The sequence below is a fragment of the Malus sylvestris genome, chromosome 1 (assembly GCF_916048215.2).
Source record: "Malus sylvestris chromosome 1, drMalSylv7.2, whole genome shotgun sequence".
Classification (NCBI taxonomy): Eukaryota; Viridiplantae; Streptophyta; class Magnoliopsida; order Rosales; family Rosaceae; genus Malus; species Malus sylvestris.
In genome coordinates this window covers 26948464-26975653 of record NC_062260.1, presented here as the reverse complement: position 1 = coordinate 26975653, position 27190 = coordinate 26948464, and the positions used below count along the sequence as shown (strand labels likewise).

General features: G+C 36.7%; 4 protein-coding genes and 1 long non-coding RNA gene across 8 annotated transcripts; 2 read left to right on the top strand and 3 right to left on the bottom strand.

Moving 5' to 3' along the window:
* LOC126633786 (uncharacterized) lies at positions 1-2715 on the bottom strand. 3 transcript variants are annotated; one of them, XM_050304342.1, is made up of 7 exons: positions 2138-2715; positions 1595-1719; positions 1429-1517; positions 1232-1330; positions 861-983; positions 643-738; positions 1-542 (listed from the first exon to the last, which is right to left on the bottom strand). In XM_050304342.1, the coding sequence occupies exons 1-7, from the start codon at positions 2518-2520 to the stop codon at positions 252-254; spliced, it is 1206 nt and encodes a 401-aa protein (XP_050160299.1). In that variant the 5' UTR covers positions 2521-2715; the 3' UTR covers positions 1-251. The 3 variants fall into 3 exon arrangements, with proteins under 3 accessions (XP_050160299.1, XP_050160306.1, XP_050160311.1); XM_050304349.1 differs by having other exon boundaries at positions 1256-1330; positions 2138-2707; XM_050304354.1 differs by having other exon boundaries at positions 1595-1732; positions 2138-2317.
* A 4279-nt stretch (positions 2716-6994) lies between these two features.
* LOC126618323 (ethylene-responsive transcription factor ERF027-like) lies at positions 6995-8097 on the top strand. The gene has a single exon (XM_050286381.1). The coding sequence runs from the start codon at positions 7093-7095 to the stop codon at positions 7798-7800; it is 708 nt and encodes a 235-aa protein (XP_050142338.1). The 5' UTR covers positions 6995-7092; the 3' UTR covers positions 7801-8097.
* A 1204-nt stretch (positions 8098-9301) lies between these two features.
* LOC126618397 (uncharacterized) lies at positions 9302-11145 on the bottom strand. Its single transcript, XR_007621704.1, has 2 exons — positions 10860-11145; positions 9302-9870 (listed from the first exon to the last, which is right to left on the bottom strand). It is a non-coding gene; the product is annotated as an uncharacterized LOC126618397 (long non-coding RNA).
* Positions 11146-18571: 7426 nt separating this feature from the next.
* On the top strand, positions 18572-19738 carry LOC126619147 (dehydration-responsive element-binding protein 1B-like). The gene has a single exon (XM_050287429.1). The coding sequence runs from the start codon at positions 18827-18829 to the stop codon at positions 19487-19489; it is 663 nt and encodes a 220-aa protein (XP_050143386.1). The 5' UTR covers positions 18572-18826; the 3' UTR covers positions 19490-19738.
* LOC126619128 (valine--tRNA ligase, mitochondrial 1-like) lies at positions 19689-27177 on the bottom strand. Of its 2 annotated transcripts, none has more exons than XM_050287405.1 (21): positions 26715-27177; positions 26557-26613; positions 26383-26439; positions 26052-26224; positions 25893-25965; positions 25734-25799; positions 25559-25642; positions 24978-25055; positions 24780-24863; positions 24508-24587; positions 24205-24262; positions 23830-24132; positions 23559-23726; positions 22769-22968; positions 22118-22517; positions 21480-21731; positions 20889-21389; positions 20566-20657; positions 20387-20486; positions 20113-20258; positions 19689-20011 (listed from the first exon to the last, which is right to left on the bottom strand). In XM_050287405.1, the coding sequence occupies exons 1-21, from the start codon at positions 26934-26936 to the stop codon at positions 19840-19842; spliced, it is 3366 nt and encodes a 1121-aa protein (XP_050143362.1). In that variant the 5' UTR covers positions 26937-27177; the 3' UTR covers positions 19689-19839. The 2 variants fall into 2 exon arrangements, with proteins under 2 accessions (XP_050143362.1, XP_050143365.1); XM_050287408.1 differs by having other exon boundaries at positions 26726-26914.
* Between the last annotated feature and the right edge of the window lie 13 nt (positions 27178-27190).

The window sequence follows — 27190 nt, the reverse complement described above, 5'->3', positions numbered from 1 at the left end:
TTTTGTAGCAACAATCTTCAGTTCCCTCTCCTTATTAGTTCTTAAAAAAAATTATAAGAAGATACTTGAATTCTAATATGTAATGATTCATTACTCCTTACAGATCAATCACATTTTGACATGTTTACAGAAGTTATGATTTACGTGTAAGGAGGAATGAGTCCTTAAATAGAAAGGATTCGAGCAGATTTCAAATCTATATACAAAACAAAGATCAAATTTTTTCTTTTTCAGCCATTTGGGATTTCAAATCAAAATGGACTCTCTAACCCACCTTTTATGAACTGCTCATATAATGCCCACAGGAGGCCGGCAATGACAGTATCTCTAATCAAGTCCTGGACCAACTTCACAATCCAACCATTAGAAGAAGCATCAGTAGTACCTGTAGGCCTCTGTCCTACAAGGTCCCTAAACCTTAGGTCTCCCAGGTCAGCCAGTAAGGCATATATCACACCATTCATGTGTCCCTTTCCAATAACCCCAACTACTCTCTTACTCTTATTCACAGCTTTGCTCCTCTTTAAAGACCATGCAAGGTACTGAAATATGCAACAACACAAAAACAAAAGTCACTTGGTAACTTTCATTCTGCATTGTATTATAGAATGTTCATAATCCGGGTTGAATTGAGATACTTACAGTGTCTCGCTCGTGTATAAGAGGTTGTAGGAGTGAAGGATATGAAGAACTTAGCTGCTTATAAAGCTGAAATGTGCCATCACTTGTACTTGATTCCTACATTGTAATCAAATATACGTTTTGTTTGAATAATTAACTTAATTAAGATCTAGTAAGTATTGAACAGTTGTATAGTTTATTTTTATGTTGTAATACTAATCTTGTTAATCAAACTTTACCCTGTCTAATTCATCATTGAGATTCTTCTTCGACATATCAGACTGTGATGTTATCCCTCGAACAACTGAGCTCACTATGCTCAGTTTCTCGTTCCAAGTCAGAGAATTCCAAGCTCTTTCAAGCTGCAAAAACAAATTATATACAATTTACCAAAATTAACATCATGAACCTTTCTACAATGCAGTTAACTGACTTGCGGTCAAGTTTATCGATCACATATTAAAAACCATACTAATCACTTATCAATAATTGTAACTTTGTAAATACGCATGTAGTGTCAAGAATATCGATACTATCAACAACATGTCCGTATTAAAAAAATGCAGTTAACGGCGTAGTAGAAAAACTTCTATATATAGTCCTGTATTACAGTAGGGTTTCGATTTGCGCATACGGTAATTTCAATTGGACGATCCCCCAACACAATTTGAGCACCAACTTCTTCAGAGGCTTTTCGAGCAGATCGAAACTGCAGTCCATTAAAGGTCACATGGACATGGTCACACACCTGATTTCATTTTCAAGCAGTACATTAATCATCAATCAAATTTAATTGTAGTCAACTACCTCATCACCGAAAGGACGATTGGTGTCGGATGAAATCTTTGATGAGAAAACAGCCAACAGTACTCGTAACGCTAGAGCAGTTTGACCCCCTATGACATAAAACTAAACCAATAATTTCATCTACACATAAAACTATTAATTGATACACAAGAAACTGGCAATTTACCCAAGTTTATGCTTCGACCTACGGCCCCGAAAAACCCAGTTCCACTCAGAGAGAACATATTAGACCTTAATTGTTGGCCTCCTGCCTCACCATGCATGGAGGCATCAGCATACATAATCCCAGCTCTGAAATTGGGTTCTGCAACAATTTCAGTTAAGATGTGGAGTATGGATATATGGATGATTGAATGTACATAATCAAAATTATAGCAATATTTACTGAACTGTATGACTCGGGGCACATAATCTCATATTCAAATTGAAGGACTCAAATGTGACTCAGGGAATAATTCATGAACGTCACTACAATTATTCTACAAAATAACAATGGATTAAACTATGTACATAAAGTTGAAAAATAAGGGATAATTGCAGCAACAATCCTTGAACGATACAACTCGAAGCACATAATCTCATATTGAAACCAAAGCACTAAATGCGACTCAGGGTATAGTTCATGAACATTGCTACAATTAACCTAAAAAATAACGATTGCTACTGTAACTATGTAACATTTTGAGATTAAATTCCAAGTCACACTTGCCTGCTTCTACATAGCTCCACCACCACATTATCCGGCTTCACTGCCCGGACCACGCGTTCGACCTCCACCGCAGAGTCTTGAGAAATATGATTGGTTCCGACCAACCAGATGGCCTCCGGCTCGACGAACTCTGCCCTCCATGCCGGGACGGGACCGAACCGGCTCTTCTCGATCAAGAACAAGCTCCCATTCTCAGCCAAATCAAGCAGTTCAGGGTGCGTTCTGGCTATTGTGGCTCTTGAGTCCACTGAAATTTCTGACCTGAAATCAAAGTCCGGCGGTGGAGGTTTGATGGAAACCTTTGAGGGTCTGAGAGGCTTGGGGGTGAGGAAAACTGGGTTGGTGCGGAAAATTGGGAAGCTTGATGATTGAATGGTCTCCATGGACGAGATGAGAGAAGAGACCTGTGTTAGACGGAGAAACTAACTTTTAGATAAGGAAACTAACTTTTAACGGTCGGAGAGGGAAGAGGTATGTAGTTTTTTTCTTTTTTTAATTGTTGATAGTGTAAATGTGGGTCTCTTGTGCCCATGAAAAATGGGATTTGGTGTTTTGTGGATTTAGAGATATATCTTAAGATATTGGTTTCACAACCTAATAGCTTTTTCTTCTTTTCATTTGTTGTTTCTTTTCTTTTCTTACATAAAACTGAAAGGTGATGACAAAGATAATTTAGGAGTTGGTAAATTAACAGGTGAGACGAGATTTTTTTAGTGTGCAAAAAACACGGTCTATCATATTAAATGTCATAATACAACTGATACACTATGTCGTATTCTTGACACACTGTGGATAATGACTTGGCTACTAAATTAGCCATGTGAAGGATAATCGTAGGCCATTTAGACATAACATGCCATCACTTTCATTATCCCGTCTTAATTTGTGATTTGCTACCATGCACTTATTTGAGGTTGGGTATGTTAAATGTGTTTAATTTGACCTTAGTAAATGGTGATAATGAATTTTTTTAGCTCAATTGAATTACCTCTTATACAATAAGTTTTAAATAGGGATGGGCAAAATACTCATGGGTTTGGGTAACTGCGGTTATCCACCCATTTAAAATTCACGGTTACGGTTATGGGTAACCGTTTTGACAAACAAACAATTATGGGTATAACCATTTATCCGTGAAATTTAAATAGGCGGTTATGGATATTACCCATGGTTATAAATGATATCCATCGGTTATGGGTATTACCCGCGGTTATAACATGTATTTATTTACCCATTTAATTTAATATATGTAAAATTAAAAACCGTAATTGAAAAGTCAAATTAGAATTAACGTCAATTTTTTGCTACCATGAAGTTGGAATTGAGAACCTGAGATGAATTTTTATTGGTTTTGATTATTTGGAGGAGAAAATATCGATGGAAAAAAGTGCTTGTGGAATATTTGAAAAATGTGGAAGATTGTGAACCAATTGATATTCTGTACCTTTGGAACCTGGTTGTGTTCAAGTTAAGAAAGAAGCATTTAGTTCTTTTAACTTTACCATAAAGTTACAACTAACAAAGTTAATTGACCTTATTTTGCAGCTTAGAATCATCTAGTATTCAAGATAATGACTACATTTTGTTTTTATAAGTTTTACTTTGTAATCATATAGATTATAATTAAAGATTTTCTTGGGTGTAGTAAAAAAATATTGTTCGTAAACTATTATTTCAATTATTGGAATTGTATGAGGACTTAAATGATTACAATAGGGAAGTGCATGCTAAAATGTACCTATAACAGTGTTTAATTGTCATAAAATGAAAATTATGACAAATTTTTCTTTTGTAATTTTCAAGTTATTAAAAAAAACATGTAGACGGGTGAAAAAAAGGATAAATAGATAAAAAAAATGATAAACAGGTTCAAAAACTGGTAAACGGGTAAATGGTTATGGTTAAATGGGTAAATGGTTATGGTTAAATGAGTAAACGGTTATGGTTAAATGGGTACACTGTTATAGATATGGTTAACCGTTTATAAATGGTTATGGGTATGGGTATAACCGTTTATGCAATTACCCAACGGGTAAACGGTTATGTGGGTATGAATATAAACAGTTATGGGTAAATAATTGCGGTTATCCGTCCGCCATAACCATTGTCCATCCCTAGTTTTAAACATTGCTTAGTTACGATCATACATACAAGACCTGACTCTTTCATTTGAAACACTAGATTTAGTCTAACAAGCAGCATCAAAAGAAAATCGAGTAAAATATAGAGGGATGCCAGGTACCTTTTCTTCTTGCATTTTCTACTTGTCTTTCCCACTCACCATTTCCACTATCAGATTAAACTACAAAGTTAATGCTTTAAAATCATAAATTCTATTCTTGAACTTTTACCTTTAATGCATTTGAGAATTGAAAAGAAAACAGATTAATAAGGCCAGGCCACTCACCCGTCAATGTCTCTCTCTCTCTCACTCACTCGCTCACTCTTCGACTTCCTCCCTCTAGGCAGCAAGCGACTAGCTAAGTTAAAGACATCAATGGAGTTTTCTTTTCTGGAACAGATTACTCGTATTCCACTTTAAAAAACATCTGAGATTTTGAGTCTTTCACTTATGAATTTTGTTACTGCTCATGGATGTATAAAATGCTACAAGTTTGGGTGGTGGTGAAGTCATCCACCCGTTGCCTAGGTTTTCCCCTTCAGAACAAAAAAAGAAAAAGAAACAGGAGGATGGGGGGAGAGTGATAGAGAGATGAGTGGATGGGTTGACAACTGCTCAACGGAATTGGCCACAATTTTATTTTTTTTTTGACGAATTTTAGCTTTTTCGTATCATGGTTTGTTTTCGTTAATGTGGGTCCAAAACTAATCTGGTGGGTCGAGTTTTTCTGGTTTTTTTTTTTTTTTCAATTTGGTAGTTGAAACTTGAAAGCACATGAACATGCATTAGAAAAAAAAGAAGAGTTGGACGGTGGTCAAGCTTTGACATTTAATTTTTGTTTTTAGGATTTTGGTGAATGAAATAATCATTTTTAAAAATTAAATACTTAATTTTTAAGTGATAGTGGCTTCTACGTAGCAATCAATGAATGGAGATGGTAAGTAGAAAAAGGTACCAGATGATGGTGCATTTTTGCCCACCACCTTCAATTGGGGTTAATGTTCATGATCATATTTATCACTGTTGGATGAGTTTAAATTTTGAAATTTGTGTCTATCCACTACACAGATCTAGAAATTTAAACTTATGTAATGACAATAAACAAGGTGGTGAGTGTTGGAACCAATTTTGCGCACTTTCATGAAGGGTGGAGATGCACAAACTCGATAACCTGTAAAAGCACAAACAACCCTAAAATAGTGTATTTATACCAGTCAAGATAAAGATATTTTTTGATATGAAACCTGCATTAAACCGAGAAAATCCCATAAGATATCTAAAAGTAGATATTGCATCATTTTGGAAGTATGATTATTTGTGCTGCACGCCAATTATTCGATCGTAAGGATTCCCAGAATAAAGGAAACCTAACTAATTCCTTACTGGATCAGATTTAGGTGTCTTGCGAAACATTATGCAAATTCCAACAACTTCCCTGAGATTGATCATGTTTGTTTTGCAAGACACAGAAAACTGATCTAATAAGAAATCAGCTAGGTTTCCTATATTCTTGGAATCCTTAAAATTTGTACACTGCAAGTAATCATACTCTAAGAGAATGAAATAACTACTCCTAGATATCCTTTGCGATACTCACGGTATAATACGGATTCCATGGCCTAAAAGGTCCCTATCTCAACTGGTATAGATACACCATTCTAGAGTTCATTTCTGGAAACGCAATTGTCACACACTTATTCTCTTGGCTACTGCTTGAGTCTCATATATTTGCTTACTAAATTGACTGTCAGAGAGTCTTTGGCTGACACCCCTGGTCCTTGGTTGTTTACCGTTAGTTGTTCATTAATAGGTTATCGAATTTGTGCATCTTCGCCTATTACGGTGGTGCATGAATTTAGTTCTAATAATAAGTATCACAATCACTTAAGGGTAGTGAACAAAAATATTCCCACAACAGAAAAGTAGATAGTATCCCACTAAAATATGTTCACCTTTTATTATGTCAAAAGACAAAAAAAAATCCACTTTATTTTTTTTTTTCTTTTTTATGAACAAACAAGATCATTTGCACTAAAAGAAGGAATATGAATTACTAGCAATAATGTAATTTAAAATAGCACTTTATTATGTCAAAGAAAATTCACCTTGGACACTCTATTCTCCTTTTTATGTTAAAAAGAAAACTAGACAATTGTTAATGGTGCAGATGGCATCCGTACAGTCAAGCAAAACAAAGAGTGCGGTGTAGATGCTGAGAAAGTGGTCAGCATGATGCAATTAAATTATGAATATCACCCCCCATATCTCACAACACGTCTTACATTATAAGTATAATACTAATTAAATTTCAAGGGGAAGATCTTGATTAAATGACCAGGTCCACAACAGCTAATCTCTAGCTGCTATAGGAGACTGCTTGAGGGCTTAATACATGTTTCCTCTGTAATTTTTTATTACGACAGGAATATGAATGGTACATTATGTGTTTTTGTGCAAGTGGTAGGAAATTTTATTTTTTAAGTTATTAACTTTTTAACACACATATCCCACCATACGCATAATGACACATGGTGTACTACCTTGTGTATCTCTCAATTTCAACACCATCTCTCACTCATAAAGTATTAATTCTTAATCATGATTAGTCCTATTTAGTCACACAAAATGATTTAAAAAGCCAGCAAAAGCTCCGCGATTTTCCCACGCTTCATACAAAAACAAACAAACTCCCATTTTTCACATATAAATAGGATGATCATCTCACATATCCGTTACAATTCATTAATATTTATATCGTGACATGCATTTGGCCATGAATTCACATATATATAAATACATACATGCAAAGAAAAATTGTATGTAGATTATACTTATGGCCGATCCGTATAGCAACGTGCCCAAAACCCCAGTTGACCAACCAACTACAACCTCCAATCCCAATCCCTTTATACAAATTCCTCCGACTCTTCCTAACCCTCCCACATCAACTCTACCTGACGATTCCTCCTCCTCCTCATCCCTGAGACTGGGCGTTCCGTCCCAGTCGGGAGGCTCGACATCAGGCTCGCCGAAAGGGCATCCAGTCTACCGGGGAATCCGGTGTCGGAACGGGAAATGGGTGTCCGAGATTCGGGAGCCACGTAAGACTACAAGGATATGGCTTGGCACTTACCCTAAGCCAGAGATGGCGGCGGCTGCGTACGACGTGGCGGCGATCGCTCTGAAAGGGCCAGATACTCCCTTGAACTTCCCCAACTCGATTCTTACGTACCCGATACCGGCTTCCTCCGCCGCGAGTGACATACGATCTGCGGCCGCTAGGGCAGCACAGTCGAGGGCAAATAAGTTAGTTCCCCGGGAGAGGGAGAGCGGAGGGAGATCGGAGCCGGGTAGTGTTGATAATGAGGGTGTTGGTGGGGTGGTGGGCCAGCAGGAGGAGGAGTTTATGGATGAGGAGGCGCTTTTGAATATGCCGAATTTGCTGGTGGACATGGCGGAGGGAATGCTGGTGAGTCCGCCCAGGATCTCTTCCGACAATTCGCCTGAAAATTCCGACGGAGAAAATCTTTGGAACTATTAATTAATAATTTAATCAGATTTTCAGTATCTGGGCTCACTATTTGTATCACCATTCGGACTCAGGAAAGAATAAGTGAAATCAATGCTTGCATTGTAACGGATATCATCAGTGATTAAGGGTATGATTCACGAATCGCAATATATTAATTAATTAGTTATTTTTGTGTGTTTTTGTTGGAATTATTTTAGTTTAGCTGCTTCATCACATGTACTGCTTTCTTTCGTTCTTGCAGCTGATTAGTATTGTGTTAAAGCTTGTATAATTACTAGCTCTGGGAAATTAATGGTTATTACGTGATGGATTTTTCTACTACTATCATATGATCACAACTAACTAGTTGCGTTGCATATACTAGTTTGCTGTTTCTTTGAGTAGTGTACATGTTGATTGATGGCATGAAATGCTCCTGAATGTGCTACTTTCCTCTTTGGATTTGTGATTAGCACATGAACGTTTAGGTCTTGGTTATAAGTCAAAGTTGCTAGACAAGAAGCAAAATTTGTGCCCAAGATTTAGGGCATATCATATGATCATATAAAGACACTATGCATTACCAAAATTACATAAACAATTCTCAATTACTATTTTTCTTGATTGGATTCATTAAGGATAGGGTTTAATTAGGAGAAATAAAGAAAGAGATGTTGAGAATTAATCTCACATTAATGAGATAATAGACTTTGCATGGGCTAGCTTATAAGAAAATTAAGCGACTCTCTATTTAGCCAATTGGTTTTAATTGTGGAAACCTAACTTTATCCAAGGGAGACCTTAAAAATAAGAGAAGGAAGGGGAGTAGAATCAACTAGTCCCCTAGTTCATCTGTTTTTTTGCTTTGTTTTTAGGTATGATCAAGGATTTTAATAGGAAACTAACAGTTTTCTGGTTCCATGTTTATAACACATGAGAAAGTTAAGAGGTGAGGGCATGGACATGCTTACTTAATGGAAATGGGAAAAGGAAGGAATTAGAGATGTAGAAATAGATGAAGTAAGGAAGGGGATCATAATTTTTAGATATTTGATTATGGATTTTTAGAGTATACTCGCACATTTTAATTTCATATGTGTTAGTAAACATGTAGAAAAGTTAAAAGGTAAAATTGTTGTCATCTCAAAATGATTCCATTTCTAATTCTTAGCAAGTAAACATGCGCATACCATATTAGTAATTAGATAAATATTATAGAGACACTTGGTACCCGGAATTGCGATTGAAAGTTGGGTTTGGTTTTCAGATCAACATCAGCAATATAAAGGAGGAGAAGAGAAGTTATTATCCCTTGCGCATACATGTACTATATAGCACTGGTCTTACGGATGTAGCTGGGTAGGTATTTGGTAGCAGACTTTAACATAAAACTTATTATTTACACTGGCGGAGGTACAAGAAGAGATATTATAACTCTTTTTACTTTTCATACATTATTCTTAATTTACGAATTTAAGATCAAATGATTGAAAAAAATTAAAAAATAAATTAACACAAACGTGTAAAAATAAAAAAATAAAAGATTAATCTCAGTTTATTATTATGAAGTTTTATGGTTTTCAACATTTGGTACATGAAATTTTTTTCATCCCAGAGTCATACCTCAAGTCTTAATTTTGGGACAATTTCAAACATCCGTTAAGTTTTGGGGTGGGTGGGAGTTTCTGGGGGTTGGGTATCGGAAGTGCGTCTGGGGTTGAAGAAGACGCCCATTTTTTTATTTTTTGTGTTTTTGTATTTTTTAAATTCACGTAGGACTCATATTGATACGTGACGCTTAGTTATTGTTCACGTGTGCGCCACTTCATCATTTAACAGAACTTTTAACGGAAAGCTTAACGAATATATGAAACTGTCCCAAAATTAAGACTTGAAGTATAACTTTGGAATGAAAAAAACTTCATGTAGCAAATGTTGAAAACCATGAAATTTCAAGATAGTAAATTGAAATTAACCAAAATATAAATGTGCGTATAGCACGATTCATATTATATGCTGCTGCAATTTGTGGCAGTGTAAACGCTCTATTTCTGGCGGACCTTTGAACTGACAATCAGCGTGGTCCTGTCCTTCTCTCCCCTGTGGAAAAGATTCTTACAGATATATTATTTCTATAATTCTTGGAATCAAAACATCGTATCTGTCTAAAATGTATATATACACCAGCGCAAAAACACACGCAAAAAAAGTAAAAATATCAGTTGTATTGCCACCAGGTTAGAATGCATAGATTAAGTTGTACACTACAACCGGAACAAAACCCAGCAATTCTAGCCGTATGGATCGATTGTGTTGCCACTACTAGAAAATGGCTCCAAAGATAGATTTTATTAGAGGCGGATATAAAAGCAGTCTATAGTATGTTAGAGGGGACTAATCAAATCAATAGATTTCCATGCCTAACAGTATAAAGTAACTGACATCCGTGGCATGCTTGGCTAGAACTGACATACAAAAATAAGGGTCTGTTCTGGATTTAGTTTTTAGTTCTCATTTTCAAGAGAAAAATATTTGGGAGAATGTATAAAAAAAGATTCAAACTTTTACATTTCAAATGAAAGAGAGAAAGAGAGAATGTATAAAAAAATTAAATTGAAAAAAGAAGAGGTTAATATGAACTTTTGTATTTATTTAAAACGAGAGAGGTCATCAATAAGAAATGGCCATTTACATGCCGAACCTGCAGAAATCTGCTGGTGGACAAGTAAGGATAAAAGTTTGGGAATGAAGTATGGATCTTATTATGTGGAACTCTCACAAATTAGCTTGAAAGATAACGAAGTAACCACTAGCCTCTGCTATAGGAGAAAGATATATAATTAATATTAACTAAAAGATAAGAATGCATGTGATACAACCCAAGAAATATATAGCAATAATATTCCTTCCGGAGCAGAGTCCAGGCTCTCTCCGATGATCTTTTAATTCTCGGACAAAAGATACGATCAGTTTCATGTATTACTCACAGGCCATCGATATACTATATACATACATACATACATATATATATATATGCATGTACGTATAGAGAGAATCATTTTCTAGTTACAGAAAGCTTACTGCGTTACCTCCGTATGTATCCACGCAGAATATTAATGATGCTTTCCTTTCCTCTAAACAATGAAACTCCTCTTCCATCTCTGACTTGATCTGTCTCTGAGCCTGGAGCTGCATCCTTTCTGGTTGTGATATAATTAAACCAAACCAATAAACATCTAGGGTTGAGCGCACGGTTTTAACCTCTTGCCCAACTTTATATATATTTGTGTGTGCACATGTATATATATGAAAAATGCTAAGAAGATTCTCTCAAAAGTGGGATTCATCGTATGAATTATTTATCATCTCACAGTTTAACGTCAATTTTCATACCAACATCATAAAACATTGTGCTAAAATATGAGATAAGAGTTTATGAAGGTCTTATTTTTTATAAAGTCTCATTAAAATTTCCCATATATATACATATTAAACGAATGATGAGAGTTGGCTAAACCAGCTATATTGTCCATATAACTCATATTTTATCAGGAACACTAGTTTCGGTGATCAGTGATCACACATGCGATGTTCCTATGGTGCGCTACATGACCAAAATGCACTATTAATTAAGGACCTACTTGCATCCTAATCCAGCATTTTAATTAGCGCAAACTTCACTCAAAACAGTGAAAATCGATGACATGGAACTTTTTCAGGCAGACAGAAGATTGTCTTTTCTATTTCTCGACATAAAATGTCGATAGAAAATGTCGATCAAATTAAAGTGTTAAAAAGTAGGGTATGAAAAAGTGGTGGTCCGAAAGAAAAGAGATTCTCGTTGTATTCTCTTTTTAAGGATATCAAGGATCTTTCAATCATATTTATTCATTATATATCGTATGATCAATTTTTATTAGGTACTGTTTATATTCAATTTTAAGTAAATAAAATTTACAATAATTTTTAATTACACAATATATGATAAATGAATGTAATTGAAGAATTCTCAAAATCATCCTAAAGAAGATTTGGCGAAAATCCTTTGGTTCCGAAAGATACACCCTGCCAAAAGCCTCTTTGAAAAGTTGCTAATGCTGTCGGATGGTATCGCTGGTGGATAGATGCAATTGATCTGGTCAGGAGGACGACTACTGTTCCTAAAGTGGCTACAAAAAATATATTGAGAGAAGATTTACACAGTTCGGATCTTATAGTTAGTAAAAAAATGTGTATTATTTGATAATTTTGCTAAAAATATCTTCTTGACATTTGGGCTATTTTTCAAATTTAAAATTTAAAATTTAATTATTTAAAATATTTAGTAATTTCTAGTTCTTCAATAATATATATATATATATAAATACATATAAAAAAGGTGAACTGTAATTGTATTATCCAAAAATATAACGTATATTAAACATGAAAAGTATGTATGTACATATATAATACATGTGTGTTACGTTCGAGAGTTAAAAAAAGTGCAATTTAAAGAATTATTAAAATATGTATGAAACACAGAAGTATTCTAAAAATGAGAGATTATATTAACACATCCAAACTACTTCCCTCACACTTTTTATTTTTTTAATATTTTTTTATATTCTACACACAGGTCCGGATCCTCACATTCTAGCCGTTCATCGTATATCGTGCAGTCAATTTTCGTTAAGTACTATTTATGTTTAATTTTATATTTAAAATTTAAAATAATTTATGACCGCACGATATACGATGAACATCCTCACAATTTGGATCTGGATGGGATCCAAATCCTCTACACACCACTTACACTTGATCGAAAAATATTAAAATATTAAAAAATTAAAAGCTTGTGGGAAAGTAATTTGAGTGTGTGAATATAATCTCTCTTAAAAAGTACATACTTACATGCTTAATATGCGTATTATATGCACTGTTCTAAAAATCTTCACCTAGCGTCGCCTAGGCGCTAGGCCACTGGCCACTGCCCTAATTAATGTCTAGGCGTTCGAAAGTTAAGAAAATGCACCTAGACCTACTGAGGCACCCACCTAGACCGCCTACCCGCCTAGCCTACCCAGACCCACCTAAGTTGCGACTTACTTAAACAGAAAATAGATAACTTTCATTTTGCATTTTTATTTTTTCCAATAAATTTTAAGAGACTTGCTGAATACTTAAATGAACACACATTATATGATTGTTCCCCATGTTTTCATTATGTTCTAATAGCTCATGATATATATGTCATTCTATTTTGTAGGTTATGATGAAATTATATATATTTTAAGTATAAACATACACTTATTTGCATAAAATATAATAGATTTAATTAAATCCGCCTAGTCCGCCTAGACCCTGCCTAGCCCACTGCCCGACCAGCGCCTAACAATTTTTAGAACCTTAATTATATGCAAATTTACTAACTGTGACGTATACATTACTATCATGACGTTGTGTATCACTAATTTAATATTATGTGTAAAAAATTTTGCTTGATATATTAGCGATGTATTTGCATCATATAAATTTGAAGACGCAATTATGCATTAACAAAGTTGCTCTCAAAACTTTGGAGACCACTGTTGCTAAAGTGGCTACAAAAAGTTATATGAAAAAAGGTCGGATCCCTTCCTCCTAATCCATATAGTCAATTAATTTGGATCTTTAAAATTTGATCAAACGGCTAAAATTTTTATAACTTTTAAAATTGACTTCTCTTTGTAGCCGTTTGATCAAATTTTAAAGATCCGGATTAGTTGACTATGTGAATTTGGAGGAAGAGATCAGGAGATCATTTTCCTGAAAAAACAAGAGGGTACTACGAATCTTGGGGGACGAGACAACTGTTGCTAAAGCGGCTACAAAAGTTATAAGAAAAGAAAAAAAAAGGTTTACGAACCCTACCTCTATTTCTAATTTTAGTCAAGAATAAAAGGAGCACTCAATCTCTCAAGTAGTCAAGTGAATGTTGATTGGGTTTGGAGTCTCTCCATGTCGGCTGATTGGCTCGAAGGAAAAGAGCGCTAATTCTGTCCAGTTGAGCTATACATTTCAGTGGTCCACGTACTCCTGAATCCTGATGATCACCCTTGAATGGACGGGTGATCAGTGACCACACCACTTAGTTGGGGATGGTTCTTTCAGACATAGTTCATTATCCGTGATTCGTGATACGTCCTCGAGGTTACAGTATTGACCTTGATAACTGTAAGAAGATACAAATGGCCCTATACTTTTAGTAGTATTCAAACTTTTTGCTAGTTTACATTGCTCAAGGCCCCATAGAGAGCAATTTGAGCCCTCTTGAGGACAACTCGAATCTACCTTAAGTGCTTGTTGAGCCATAGAGACCAATTTGAGCCCTCGCTCGAGAACAATTCAAATCTACCTTGAGTGCTTGTTATCGCTCGTCTCTAGTGTTATATTCATTTATTTTTTATTGTAGTTACAAGAGGGTTTCTTTTTTTTGAACAATATTTACTAGAGGGTTGGGCTCAAGTTGTCTTCTAGGGAGTCTCAAGCAATGGAAACTAGGCAAAGAAAATTATGAGGTTAGTTTTAGTCTTTAAGGGAGGGTAAAGAAACAAAGTTTTTAACAAATAGCTTGGTCGAAATATTTTTGAGGCTTTAAAAGCATCTCTAATGCAAAGATTCAAATTCTAAACCTATTTTCTTATTTGGAAGTTTTTAATTCTTTTGTCCGATGCAAGGACTTATATTCTTAGACATATATTATTGTACTTTGAAATTTCGGATTTGAATTTTTTACATTAGAGGGGAAAGCATTGGAGTTTAATTTGATTACTTGAGCATGTGTATTGAAGATGATTGAACTTAAAACACAAATTTTTATTTTTATTTTTTTATGAATAACATTTTCCTTATTAGCTTGGGCTCCATTGGACTCAAATCATATATTCTCTCTCAAATTTGGGTCTCATTTGATCGGAAACTTAAATATAAGTTGTAAGTCTCCGGTGTAATGGAAATGATTAAACTCATGTTTAGACTCAAATCTTATATTTGAGTCCTAAATCTCAGTTGCATTAGAGAAAAACATAATTTCAAAATTTTCGATATAGCCTATATGCATGTAAAGTATGATTTTTAACTCTTTTAGTTTCGTATCTATTAAATCACATAACTAAACTAAAATCAACAATCAAGATAAATAAAAAGTGAGCACAAAATATAAAAAAATTGAGTTAAATGCACTACCCATAAAGCACCACTCCATCTAGATGTGTTACAGGGCAACCAGGGCTGTCTCCGCAAACCGACTTTAACTGAATCAACCAACAAAATCAAACTTGAATTAAGTCAAGAAAAACTTCCAAGTTCAAACCCTTGACCAACTCCTCTTTATCCATCTAGAAACTAGTTGACGGCCCAAAGAAGAAAAACCGACCCGTACGTCATTCATGATGCACGCCCTCATCAATGAGGGTATATGATAGGGTATGACAAGTGATGCCTCTTTACCCCGAAAACCAATGTTGTTTTTTCTTCTACCCAAGGGACCAACTCTCTATATAGTAATACTTTAATGAGTCCAAGTTGATATCGGAAACCCTAAACCCTAACTGGACTCGTGGCCTTTTCCACCCACTTGACGATGCCCTAATTTATAATATGAACCGCAATATAGTAGTTAGAAACCAACTGATTAACTTGAAAAAACAATGGCAGAAGATAGATTGATCAAAAAGCAAGGACGAAGCATAGGCAAGGGTTGAATGGGCTCCATGTGGAAATTTTGAGAGAACATACTTAGTTATCTTTAGTTGCCCACAACTCAGACGATTTACTTTATAGTATGCACGGGTATATAATGGCTAGAAGCTGACTAATTAGCTAAAAATAAAGTTTGAAAAGCGATTCATGAAGAAGGCTGGTCCGTCTCGGTACACAAGTGATCTTTGATTGTTAACTATAATATCACAGCCATTAAATTTTTAGGCCGCATATCAAGCTGTTTAATGTTTGTGCCTATCATATGACTGAGTATAATTGAGTTTTTGTAAGATAAGACCACATGAGGAAAAGAACTAAAACGATACTAGGAGAAAGAACATCTCCTAGAAATTGACGAAACTGGATCCTCTTCTGAGCAACTCATTCGGATCGTTGAAATTTAATCCAACAGCTTCAAACATGGAGCTTCTCTAAAAGTTATAATAATTACAACCGTTGAATTAAATGACCGTCCGAATAGGCTGCTTATGAGGATCCCCATCCTGAACTCAGGAAATGATCCAGTTCCGAAATTGATATCCTCACTTTCCTTTCCCACTTAACTTAAATCATCAGAAGAAAGGAGGTAGGTCCCAAATCATGTTTCAAGGATAAGATTGAGTTTAAGAAAATCTCTGGGTGCGAACCGGCCCAGATGGTACTGTCTTTGGGGGAGACAGACTAATGAGGCACGTGGCTCACGCGTCAACCTAACGCGGGAAGGCCACTGGATTTCCTCTGGAATCTTAGCGACTAAATAAACATTCAATTAATTCTAAAAGCATTTTTTTCGGTTAACTTATTAACCGTCAACCGTGTTTTGGAGACTGTGTGACGTCGTTTCAGAAAGGTTTGCCCTTCTCGCCACGTCATCGCCGCCGCCTCTTGTCTTCATGTGATCAGTAGTGCAGTGGCAGTAGCTTCCTACTAACTTCTCTCTTCTTGGATTCAGTCTCAACCAAATTAAACGGTCACAGATATTTCTTATATATATTATACAATAAAAATAATAAAATATATATTAATTTTCGGTTCGCTTTGGAATTAAACCAACATATTAATAATATGACGGCCCGATTCCCATTCTGAATTATTATGATTTTTTCAATTTCGACTTTTTTTGGGTGAAGTTTGGGACATTTTGGGTCGAGTTCGCATTTTTTGTTTTTATTTTTTATTTTCCAGCCCTTGGTCTTTTTTTATATTGAAGTATTTTCTTGGACCCCAAAAGATATATTTTCTTTTTACTTGGTGAAAGTGAAAAGTTAACGATGAATATCGCTTATTTTTAGCTACGCCACTTGAAAGTGGAATTCCATTTTGATTTCATTTTATTTATTACAATTCAAAAGCCATCACTTTACTCATTGAAATTCAAAATTCGTTTCACTTTCACTTGTGGACTCTCTCTTCTCCCTAAAACTTATAAGTCGCCTCTTGAAACATATGTGAGACCAACACCTAATAAGACTAGGGGTGGTTCGGTATGGGATCCCATACCGAAACCCTTGTCCCGATTCCCAAACCAAAAATTTCGGGAATCCCAATTTCAATACCGATCCCAAACCAAATTTTCGGGAATCCCAATTTTCGGGAATCCCAAAATAGTTTCGGGATTTCGGGACAAATCGGGAATCCCAAAATGATTTTGGGCTTTTAGGCTTTTAGGCTTTTGGACTAAAATATTATGTTTTTGGGCTAAAATTGAACCTTTTAACACTTTTGGGCTGCAATATGCTAAGAAGCCCGTTGCAATATGTGCCAATTGCAAGACTATGTCAATTTAAATGTAGATGCTACAATTGCAAGACTGCCAATCTGGATTCAAATGTAGATGCTACAATTGCAAGACACTGTCGATTTAAATCATTCATACAGAAATATGTGCAACTATTGAAGCCTTCATTTTTTATGGACTCTGTCGATCTAAATATATATTTAAAAATTAAATAATATATATATATTTTTTTCGGTTCGGTTTGGGAATACCGAAATCCCAAAAACTTGAGACCGATTCCCGTACCGAAATTTCGGGATCTGTTCGGTATTGGGTACCGAAATTTTCGGGAATTTCGGTTTGGGATTTTTTCGGTTTGGTTTGGGATTTTTGGGATTTTTTTCCAGCCCTAAATAAGACTATGCCACATGTGCAATAAATTTGACTATAAATGTTCATTATACGTTAACATTAAAAAATAAGAGAATATTAAGTTAAAAAGAAATTGAAGAGATAAAAAAATAAAAAATAAAATGATTAGCCTGGCGCATCTAAATCAAACCCCATATAAGAAATTAACAGATTTAAGGCAATGTAGAGCAAATTTTGAGTTTTATAAATACGACTTTCAAGTTTCAAGGGGCAAAATATGATCAAAAGTGAGTTCTAAGAGGCAAAATTAAGCGAACTTTGAGTTTTAAGAAAAAAAGTGATGATTTTTAAGTAAAAGAGAACATAATGAAATTAAAGCCGAACTTCAGGAAACGTAACTAAAAATAAGCTTATATCCTTATACGAAATGATCAAATAAAAAGATAAAAGAAAGAAACAAGTTGATATAAAAAGGTAAAGAAAGAAACAAGTTGATATAAAAAAGGTCAAGAAAGAAACAAGTTGATCTGACGAAGCTGTTTATATACGGTGCAGCAGGTGTGAAAGTATATTTGAAGCTTCCAAAAATACTAAAATGAGTCAAAGTATAAATACATACATATATATATATATATTCATGTGGATTGGGTGATGAGTGAGTGAGGCCGACCTTTGACCTTGAAAGCAACAAGATTCATTCACTTAAATATTAAAAACCAGTCAAAACTCAGAATCCACACACTTGGCACACACAAACAAAACTACAATCCACGCCCGCAACTTGGGAAAAAAGGGAGGGAGGGATAAAATCCTACGACAGCTGTAGGGTTTATTGGTTTAATATCCCCCACCCGGCACCCAGTCCTGCAATTACTCCGTGGATTCCATGCCTGCCCAACCCAGCCCCAGCCTGGCTCCGTGTTCGCGTTTTTCATTTGCCCAGTCGCCTTTTTGCACTCACATCACACCTTATATATATCTAAACCAAATCTACTCATAAAAAAAAAAAGTACCTAACTAGAACAAACAATCTGATCCATACTTTTTCATCAGTACTAAGTTTCCATTAACTCCGAAACTGCAAAGTACTAGATTGTCCACACTTGCGACTTTTCCAACTATAAAGCTTGAATCGCTTGTAGTTTAGTAAGTTAAGAGGTCGCTTAAGCGTTTGAAGTTTTGAGTTCGATTCTTGCTTGCTTCAACATCGTTTCTGTTAAAGGAACTCTACTACTCTCGTACCTAGAAATGGATGCTTTCTCTCATTACTACGTGGACCCGCAGCCGGAATCGTCGTCCGCTTCTGACGCCAACAGTTCTCGCCCCATGTTCATGAACTTGTCGGACGAGGAGGTCCTGCTGGCGTCCACTTACCCGAAGAAGCAGGCTGGACGGAAGAAGTTTAAAGAGACAAGGCACCCTGTGTACCGCGGTGTCCGGAGGAGGAACTCCGGCAAGTGGGTGTCCGAGGTCCGGGAGCCCAACAAAAAGACAAGGATTTGGCTGGGAACATTTCCCACAGCCGAAATGGCCGCGCGCGCTCATGATGTGGCGGCCATTGCGCTGAGGGGGAGGTCGGCTTGCCTCAACTTTGCCGACTCTGCGTGGCGGCTACCAGTCCCGGCCTCCGCCAACGCGAAGGATATTCAAACTGCCGCGGCGGAAGCAGCAGAACAGTTTCGGCCGGTGGAAGAGTCGGATGAGGCTTGTGGTGCTTCTGCGGTGGCTCCCTCGGAGTGCACGTCAGCGCCGGAGCAACAAGTGCATTTTATGGATGAGGAAGCGGTTTTTGGGATGCCGGGACTGCTGGCAAGTATGGCGGAAGGAATGCTACTGCCTCCACCTCATTACAATGACGATGATGACGTGGTTGTTTATGCTGACGTGCCATTATGGAGTTTTTCCATTTGATCTCTTTTCAGTTTTAGCTTAGTGTAGTCTCTACTCTCTAGAACGCAAAAAAGCTGCTTCTGTGAGCGAGTCTTAAATTTTGTAGTAATCTTTGGCTTGTAAAAGTGCTTTTTCTCCGTACAAAAATTTGATTAGTATGGAAGCACGTATAGGAAGAAAAGAAGAAAAATAAAAGTCAAATATATGTACCACGAAGATGTACCGTGTATAAATTTATAATATAATCGAGAAAAATTATTTTTGAACTAATTATTCAGTAACGGCGACAAAATCTCAATAAATTACCTAAGAATACGCAAGTAATGTAATGCGAATAAATACTTCTTGATCGAATTTCAAATTGGAAGTCACTACTTTTCGTTGCTCGATATCTGTGCTTCCATATGCTGGCTTGCTTCTTCGAGAGACATTTTTTCCTTCTCGAGTGATTCAAGCTTGTCTGCGTTGGCTTTCTGAATCTTCTCCGGGACCTTTTCTTTGTAGCCGGCTACATTCATCGCCTTCGATAGCTTCTCTTGTTGCCTGCAAGTTAATAAAAACGGCTGTCAGCAATCAAAACCTGGAGGGATTTAAAGTGTAATCTGAGCTTTCAGTCACCATGTAACTTCAACCGCAAAGCTTACAATGTAATGTCTTCCATCTTCTTCCTGATCTTTTCAAGGTCGGCTTCTAATGAACGGCTTCCTTGAAGCTTGAGATACACACAAAGGTTTTCGTTTACAACACCCACCACACATCCAGTTGGAGCAGCATCGTTCTCGTTGATTACCTGAACGGATAAGAAATATATTAACTGAATTTGCATAAAGCAATGGTCAGTCAAAAAGCAGTCGGCCCTATAATTTTGTTGCCTCGTTCTGTTGCTAGAGCAGGTTTTTTAAACAACGCATGACTTACCGTCAAAGATGACAAATTGGCGAGAGTTTCAATCTCCAGTTGATGGCTGCATATTATTTCCCTATCTAATGGTGTTCGACAAAGCACAGAAGCTGGTCGCCTGAAAGAAACAAACACTAATCAGATCAATTCACAACATGACAAATCAAAGTATTTCACACTGCAGCTACAAGATATACCTTTCACGACTTTCTTTTGAAAGTGAACGGAGAGATTTCACAACAGAATCTATAAGATTCATCTCGATCTCTGCCCTTTCATTTGTCCAGCGCTGTATAAATGACAAGTTAGAAAGATGGTTACTACACATACTATAACTGTCTCCGCAACATTATCCCAAAGCCAGGGGTCATAATGAAAACCACCATTCCCATGAGTAATCCTTTACGGCCTAAGAAGAACAATGATGCAAGTGTACTTTTTGCATGATCGTTCGCCTCTAGCCTTAGGCTGGTCAGGATCATCCAATTTATGTTTGAGAAAAAAGAACTAACCAACCAACCTCTAGAGTGGAAGGATATTCGCATATCATAATTGAGGCTGGCCTCTTGTGATCCTTTGGTGACGGAAGGCGCTGCCACAGTTCTTCTGTGACGAATGGCATAAACGGATGAAGCAACCGCAGACCATTGTCAAGACATAACCATAGTGTGGCTTGTGCAAAACCCCTTTCAGACTCATACTTTGGATCGTTGCCAGAAAAGTAAGGCTTGATAGCTTCAATAAAGACATCACACAATTGGTACTGCCACCAAGCATACACTGCAGTGGCTGCATCTGAGAAGTCATACGCTTCCAATGACAAAACAGCTTTGGATATGACTTTATTTAGTACCGAGAGTATCCACTGGCAACTAAATGGAAGCACATCTGGATTTACATATGAGGGTGGCACAAAATCATCCCCAAGCCTGCTCATAGCAAATCGTACTGCATTCCACAGTTTATTGCACCATTGACGATAACCCACAACCCTTTGGATGTCCAGATTTATCTTATCTGACTGAAAAGACAAGAAAAGACAATCAGATAGATTACTAGATCCATGGTAGAAAACAGTTACCTGCCAGAAATATAACGATAAAATCCTAACCTGAGCAGTGTAAGAGACAAGAGCAAAACGAAGAGCATCAGCACCACATTCTTCAATACCCTTAGGAAAGTCCTTTACTTGCCCTTCTTTGGCTACAGTCAATTCCTTGGGATCCAAATTTCCCTCCAAAAGCCTCTGATGCAGACCTTCAAGGGTAATACCATTTATTACTTCAAGAGGATCAATGACATTCCCCAAGGACTTAGACATTTTACGCCCATGTGCATCGCGAATCATTGGGTGCAAATAGACCTGCAAAGCGACCAAATTCCACCTGTCTCTTCGGTAATCAAACTATAATGTATAATCAAAACCATCTTTGCATGCTCAGAACGATTTTTGCAAAAAATAAGATGGTGAAAAAGTCATGTGTCTCTAAAAAATGCCCACTGGACATTTTAACAAGCTCGTATACATATAAACATTGTAAACTGGGAATCTTGTAATAACAATGTAGTAGCCTAGTAGGATTCCACAAAATTTCTTTTCCTTCAAGCTTTTACCAAGTAGAAAAACACTCAGTAATGTTAAGTATAACAGGCTATTGTTTCATAGTCAAGCAACTGGACATTATAAGTTAGGCAATATGCAACACACACGGAAAGCCATTACATAAATAATGTAAAAATAGTTCCCACCTTTGTAAAAGGTACGTTGCCACCCAATGTACTTCCAAGCATTACCATACGAGCAACCCAGAAAAAGAGAATGTCATGACCGGTTTCAAGAACTGAAGTAGGATAAAACGCCCTCAGATCTTCTGTATCATCAGGCCAGCCTAACACAGACAATGGGAAGAGACCAGCGGAAAACCAAGTGTCAAGCACATCAGGATCCTGCATCAATTGAAATTTCCCCTCAAATTTTTGACTGGCATGTCCTTTGGCCTCTTCTTCATTTCTCGCAACAACCCATCGCTCATCTGATACTCCAAAATTGTCTGGACTATCACCCTCATAAACAACATACCATGCAGGAACACGGTGACCCCACCAGAGTTGCCTTGAAATGCACCAATCACGAATGTTCTCAAGCCATCTGTACAATTGAGACCAGAACTAAGTACAAATTTTAGCCTTTATGTTCAGAATTCCATTTACATAAATTGCAAAGACACAAGTAACAACTAGAATTTATCCACTGACTTGTCAGTTGTCCAAAACCTGAACTTACTTTCTTGGCAATGCTCTAAAAAAGAACATACCTTCTGGAAATATGATCTTATTATTCCTTACAATGCATACACAAGAAATTCCAAAAAGTAAGGCAAAGAAAGGAAAAAACCACACCTCTTCCAATCTGCAGTATACTGTTTCGGGATGATCTCAAGCTTCCTGTTCTCATCATCTATGGCAGCATGAAGGGCTTCTTTTCCCATACCACTGCATGTAACATACCATTGGGGCTTTATCATGGGCTCCACAACATCTTGACTTCTAGAGCAAATTCCAAGGCGCATCTCATTGGCCTTAGCATCTCTAAAGAGGCCCTAAATGCAAGGAGAATAGGGTCACTGAACCATCCATAAAATTGTAAACAGTAAGGAATTCAAACAGACAGTACCCTCCAACAACTAGGAAGATTGATGCACGTGTAACACAAAACTGGGGATGCTGACAAGTGACATTATTACAAGTAGGGTATATTAAAAGGAAAACAAATGAAAAGGGCTTGAAAACTTTGAGTTTTAACGATAAGGAAAAAATAGAGGATAAAGTGAATAGTACCAGGATTGACTTTTTAGTGTAAAAATGTGGTTTTTCGTTAAAGTGAACAGTACCGAGAGCCTTTAAATTGTGCGAAGTGTCTGGAATTATGGGGATGCAAACAATTTCATTTCATAAGACATTGTTTTGAAGGAGTATCGACTTGAAAACAATATTAAAGAAGTGTGAGAGGAGGTGGCAGTGATAGTGTTAAAGGTGTTACAGGAAGTCCCCACTAACAACAAATATATTCATCTACTTGGTAAGCATTTAACAATTGCATAGGAATATGATATACTATGTTGATATTAGAATTAATTTTTTTAACCACCATCTATACATAAGCTACACATGCAGTACTGTAAACAGATACCTTCTTCTTTAATGCTTCAGTCACTGCCTCTCGGGCTTTGAAACGTGGCATCCCTACAAATTCTCCACCATCCTGATTTATTTTTCCATCATCAGTAAAGACGTTGATAAATTCAAGATTATGGCGCTTTCCAACATCAAAGTCATTAGGATCATGGGCCGGTGTAATCTGCATGAGGCAAAAGAGAAAGATCAACAAATCTTTATAACCTGAAACATAAACCAGAAAAGAAATTTAACATAATCTTTCACAACTTATACGTTAAATTTACCTTCACAGCACCAGTCCCAAATTCTGGATCAACGAGAATTGCATCACATATTATGCGAATCCTTCTTCCATTAAAAGGATGAATGGCATGCTTTCCATGAAGATGCCGGTACCTTTCATCATCAGGATGTACAGCAATAGCAGTATCACCAAGCATAGTTTCCACTCTAGTAGTGGCCACAACAATCTCACCTAAACCTTCTTCCAGAGGGTAAGCAAATGAAGTCAACACTCCAAATTCAACAGGGTTCTCATATCCAGGAACCTTTAGCAACGTCCTTTCTTTTACATCAATATAGTCCACCTACATAGACCAAAAAAATTTCATAATGCTGAAAAATTTGGGAAAGTATGCCACTAAAAGGAGAAGGCTGACCTCTATGTCAGATATTGCTGTCCGCAAGACACAATCCCAATTCACTAGGCGATTATCCCTGCAAAACAAAGCCAGAATGTGTACAAGAGTGCATAAAAAAGGCCATAAAGAGGATGAATTATAGGAGTAGATGATTGAAGAAGTCCATTGGTCGTTAGTATTATCACCCAATCCTCACCTCAACTGGCTAACTAAATAAAAAAAAAATATGTACATATGAAATCAAACAAAAACCAGAAAAGCTAGCCTCCACCATAACATAATGTTAAACCTAGAACAACACAGCTCCTGTGCCTAGCATACCTGTAGATAAGCTCTTGCTTATGAAGCCTTACAAAAGCCTCTGTCACGGCCCTTGATCTTTTCTCATCCATTGTAAAGCACTACAATTAAGAAGGAAACAGTGGAAAAAAAATCAAAGAAATTAGTAATACATATAATAATACACACACACACACGTGAGAGAGAGAGAGAGAGAGAGCTTCATGACTAGGTCTAATAAAGAGAACAAGAAATTTAACAGGACAACTGATTCTTTGCTCCAAAAACAAAAAATCCAGAATTCAACTGATTACCTCACGGGACCAGTCCAAAGAAGCACCCAAACGACGTAGCTGCTGTAAAATGGTGCCCCCATACTTATTTTTCCAATTCCAAACCTTTCAACAACCAAAATTACCAACAATTATGAAAAGGTAAGAATGGATCCATTAACTTTAGAACATCAAAATTATGAACGGATATAATACTAGCTAGTTTCAGTTCAAACTCACTTCAGCTACAAATTTCTCACGACCAATATCATGCCTGGTTAACTGTCTTTCACGCATTAGCTTCTTTTCTACAACAACCTATAAATGGCACATAAATGTTAAAATCCAGAAAACAAATAACAAATGACATGAACATAATCCAGATATATATATATATATATATATAGACATATGTAGGGTTTTCATGACTGAGATTTTGGCAAAGACACCATTCTAGTTGCTTTTTCTGTTATGAAAAGCTACAACACTGAGAATAAGATAAAATATAAAACCCCACTCCTGACTACGGCTTAATTTTGAAAGAACGCGCCCTTGAGGACATCGGACATATATGAGAGTAAAAGTTGCTATTTAAAATCCAACATCCTTCACACGGAAGTTCTATACCCAGAGAACAGCCTACGTATCAGGCACTAAAAACTATGACCCCTACAAGACCCCCATCCAGCCACATAATAAACTGGTGCTGTTGAGTTTGTGTGAAGTGTTGGAAGGAAGCGAGTGCAGAATCACTTTTGCTTAGATTGGTAATACTCAAAAACTAAACTATAGTAAATATTCAATAATTGTTAAATGAACACCTGTGTTGCTATCCCAGCATGGTCCATTCCAGGCACCCACAAGGTATTGTAACCAGACATTCTTCGCCAACGGATTATAGTGTCCTGCATATAACAAAATTACATCCAATTAGTTTTTTTTTCTTTTTTAGAAAACATACTTTGGAAGTCACCATAGAACAAACTTGGGAATCACCTCAACAGCAGCAGTAAGAGCATGGCCAATATGAAGGGCACCAGTCACATTGGGGGGCGGTAAAACCTGTAATATATGCGAGTTAATTTTATTTTGTTTATTGGTATCCATGTCAATGCAAACTCAAAAACAAATTTGATGGAGCAATATGACACTCACAATGACAAAAGGAGGTTTGGAGCTCTTAGCATCTGCCACAAAGAATCCCGTCTTCTCCCACCATCCATACCACCTAAATCGTCAAGCATAGATAACATAATAAATAAATAAAAAGTAAAATTGTTGGGAGAATTGGTGAAAAGAAAACATGACACTCACGATTTCTCTACTGCACTTGGACTATACTGTTTTGCCATTTGACTCGACATCCGTTTCTTCTCGCCAAATGGAGTCTCTGGGTCAATAAAGTCCTCCGGATTCTCCTCCCCCTCGTTGGAACGCTTTACATGCTTCTTTTCACTCTTCTTAGAGGAACTAGATGCTTGTTGTGCCTAAAACCATCAAATAACACCATATCCTTGATCAGTCATCTCAGGGACTGACATTCTAGGACGTTTCGACACCACGCAGACGCAGCACAACAAAATATATTCGACAAAACCAAAAAATGAATCGAAAACCTACACCAAAATACATTCACCATCATTACCTGAAGCTTGGCAGCTTTCTCTAAAGCTTTCTGCTTTTTCAATTCCTTCTCTCTTGCCTGCCGAAATATCAAAGAGTTAGAAATTAATTTCTTTCTAAAATTCAGTAATTCACATATTTATCCATCTGGGTCTGCAATTATAACATTAAAAGAAGCAATTTTGCAAGAGATTACCTTTTCTTCCTTCTTCTTTTTCTTCTCTGGGTCTTCAATCCCTTTTCCGTTATCCATCTGCGGCATCAGAACGACGCAGTTAAACCAATCCCAAAAACCAAAACGGATGGAATTTCTAGAAAGCTTAAATCTTTGATCGGGAGGGTGAGTTCACATACCGCCGCCCTACCGGCCGGAGGGGAAGACTGAAGAGGCCTCTGAACGTGGAAGCGGCGGAGGAGAGGCGGCGCCGCTGCTGCAAATTTGATCTGGTTGCTGATGAAGTGGTAGAGTACTTGCGTCTGCTTTCCTAAAACCCTAAAGTGGGGCCCAATCATATATTGTTGGACTTTGGTGCCAAAAGTTTTAACCGTCGGACACTTGCAGCTCAAGCTCCACATATAAACAATGCAATACCTTTTCCTAATTTCTTATTTTTAAAAGCATAAAAACCATCAAGGGACTTAACCTAGATCATCTTTTTAAAAGCTGGAAAAACTTACATAAACATTTTAACTTTTTCTGACCATCATTATGTGATTAATCAACGCCAAGAATCTAACCCACGACGTACCTCCTAAATTTTTCTTTTATGTTGCAAAAATTAGGTAGATATATGGTATTTCTTTAAAATAGCACTTAAAGTGCTTTTGGG

What these genes read in the sequence shown, in the direction of transcription:
- LOC126619147 (XM_050287429.1), top strand. Translation starts at nt 18,827, where the DNA reads ATGGATGCTTTCTCTCATTACTACGTGGACCCGCAGCCGGAATCGTCG.
- LOC126618323 (XM_050286381.1), top strand. Translation starts at nt 7,093, where the DNA reads ATGGCCGATCCGTATAGCAACGTGCCCAAAACCCCAGTTGACCAACCA.
- LOC126619128 (XM_050287405.1), bottom strand. Translation starts at nt 26,936, where the DNA reads ATGTGGAGCTTGAGCTGCAAGTGTCCGACGGTTAAAACTTTTGGCACC. An exon ending in TTGTCTCTTACACTGCTCAG is followed by an intron (nt 21,390 to 21,479) that starts GTTAGGATTTTA and finishes TTGTCTTTTCAG; the next exon opens with TCAGATAAGATAAATCTGGA. An exon ending in AAGATGGAAGACATTACATT is followed by an intron (nt 20,012 to 20,112) that starts GTAAGCTTTGCG and finishes ATTAACTTGCAG; the next exon opens with GCAACAAGAGAAGCTATCGA.
- LOC126633786 (XM_050304342.1), bottom strand. Translation starts at nt 2,520, where the DNA reads ATGGAGACCATTCAATCATCAAGCTTCCCAATTTTCCGCACCAACCCA. An exon ending in GTGGAGCTATGTAGAAGCAG is followed by an intron (nt 1,720 to 2,137) that starts GCAAGTGTGACT and finishes ACCCAATTTCAG; the next exon opens with AGCTGGGATTATGTATGCTG. An exon ending in TCAATGATGAATTAGACAGG is followed by an intron (nt 739 to 860) that starts GTAAAGTTTGAT and finishes ATTACAATGTAG; the next exon opens with GAATCAAGTACAAGTGATGG.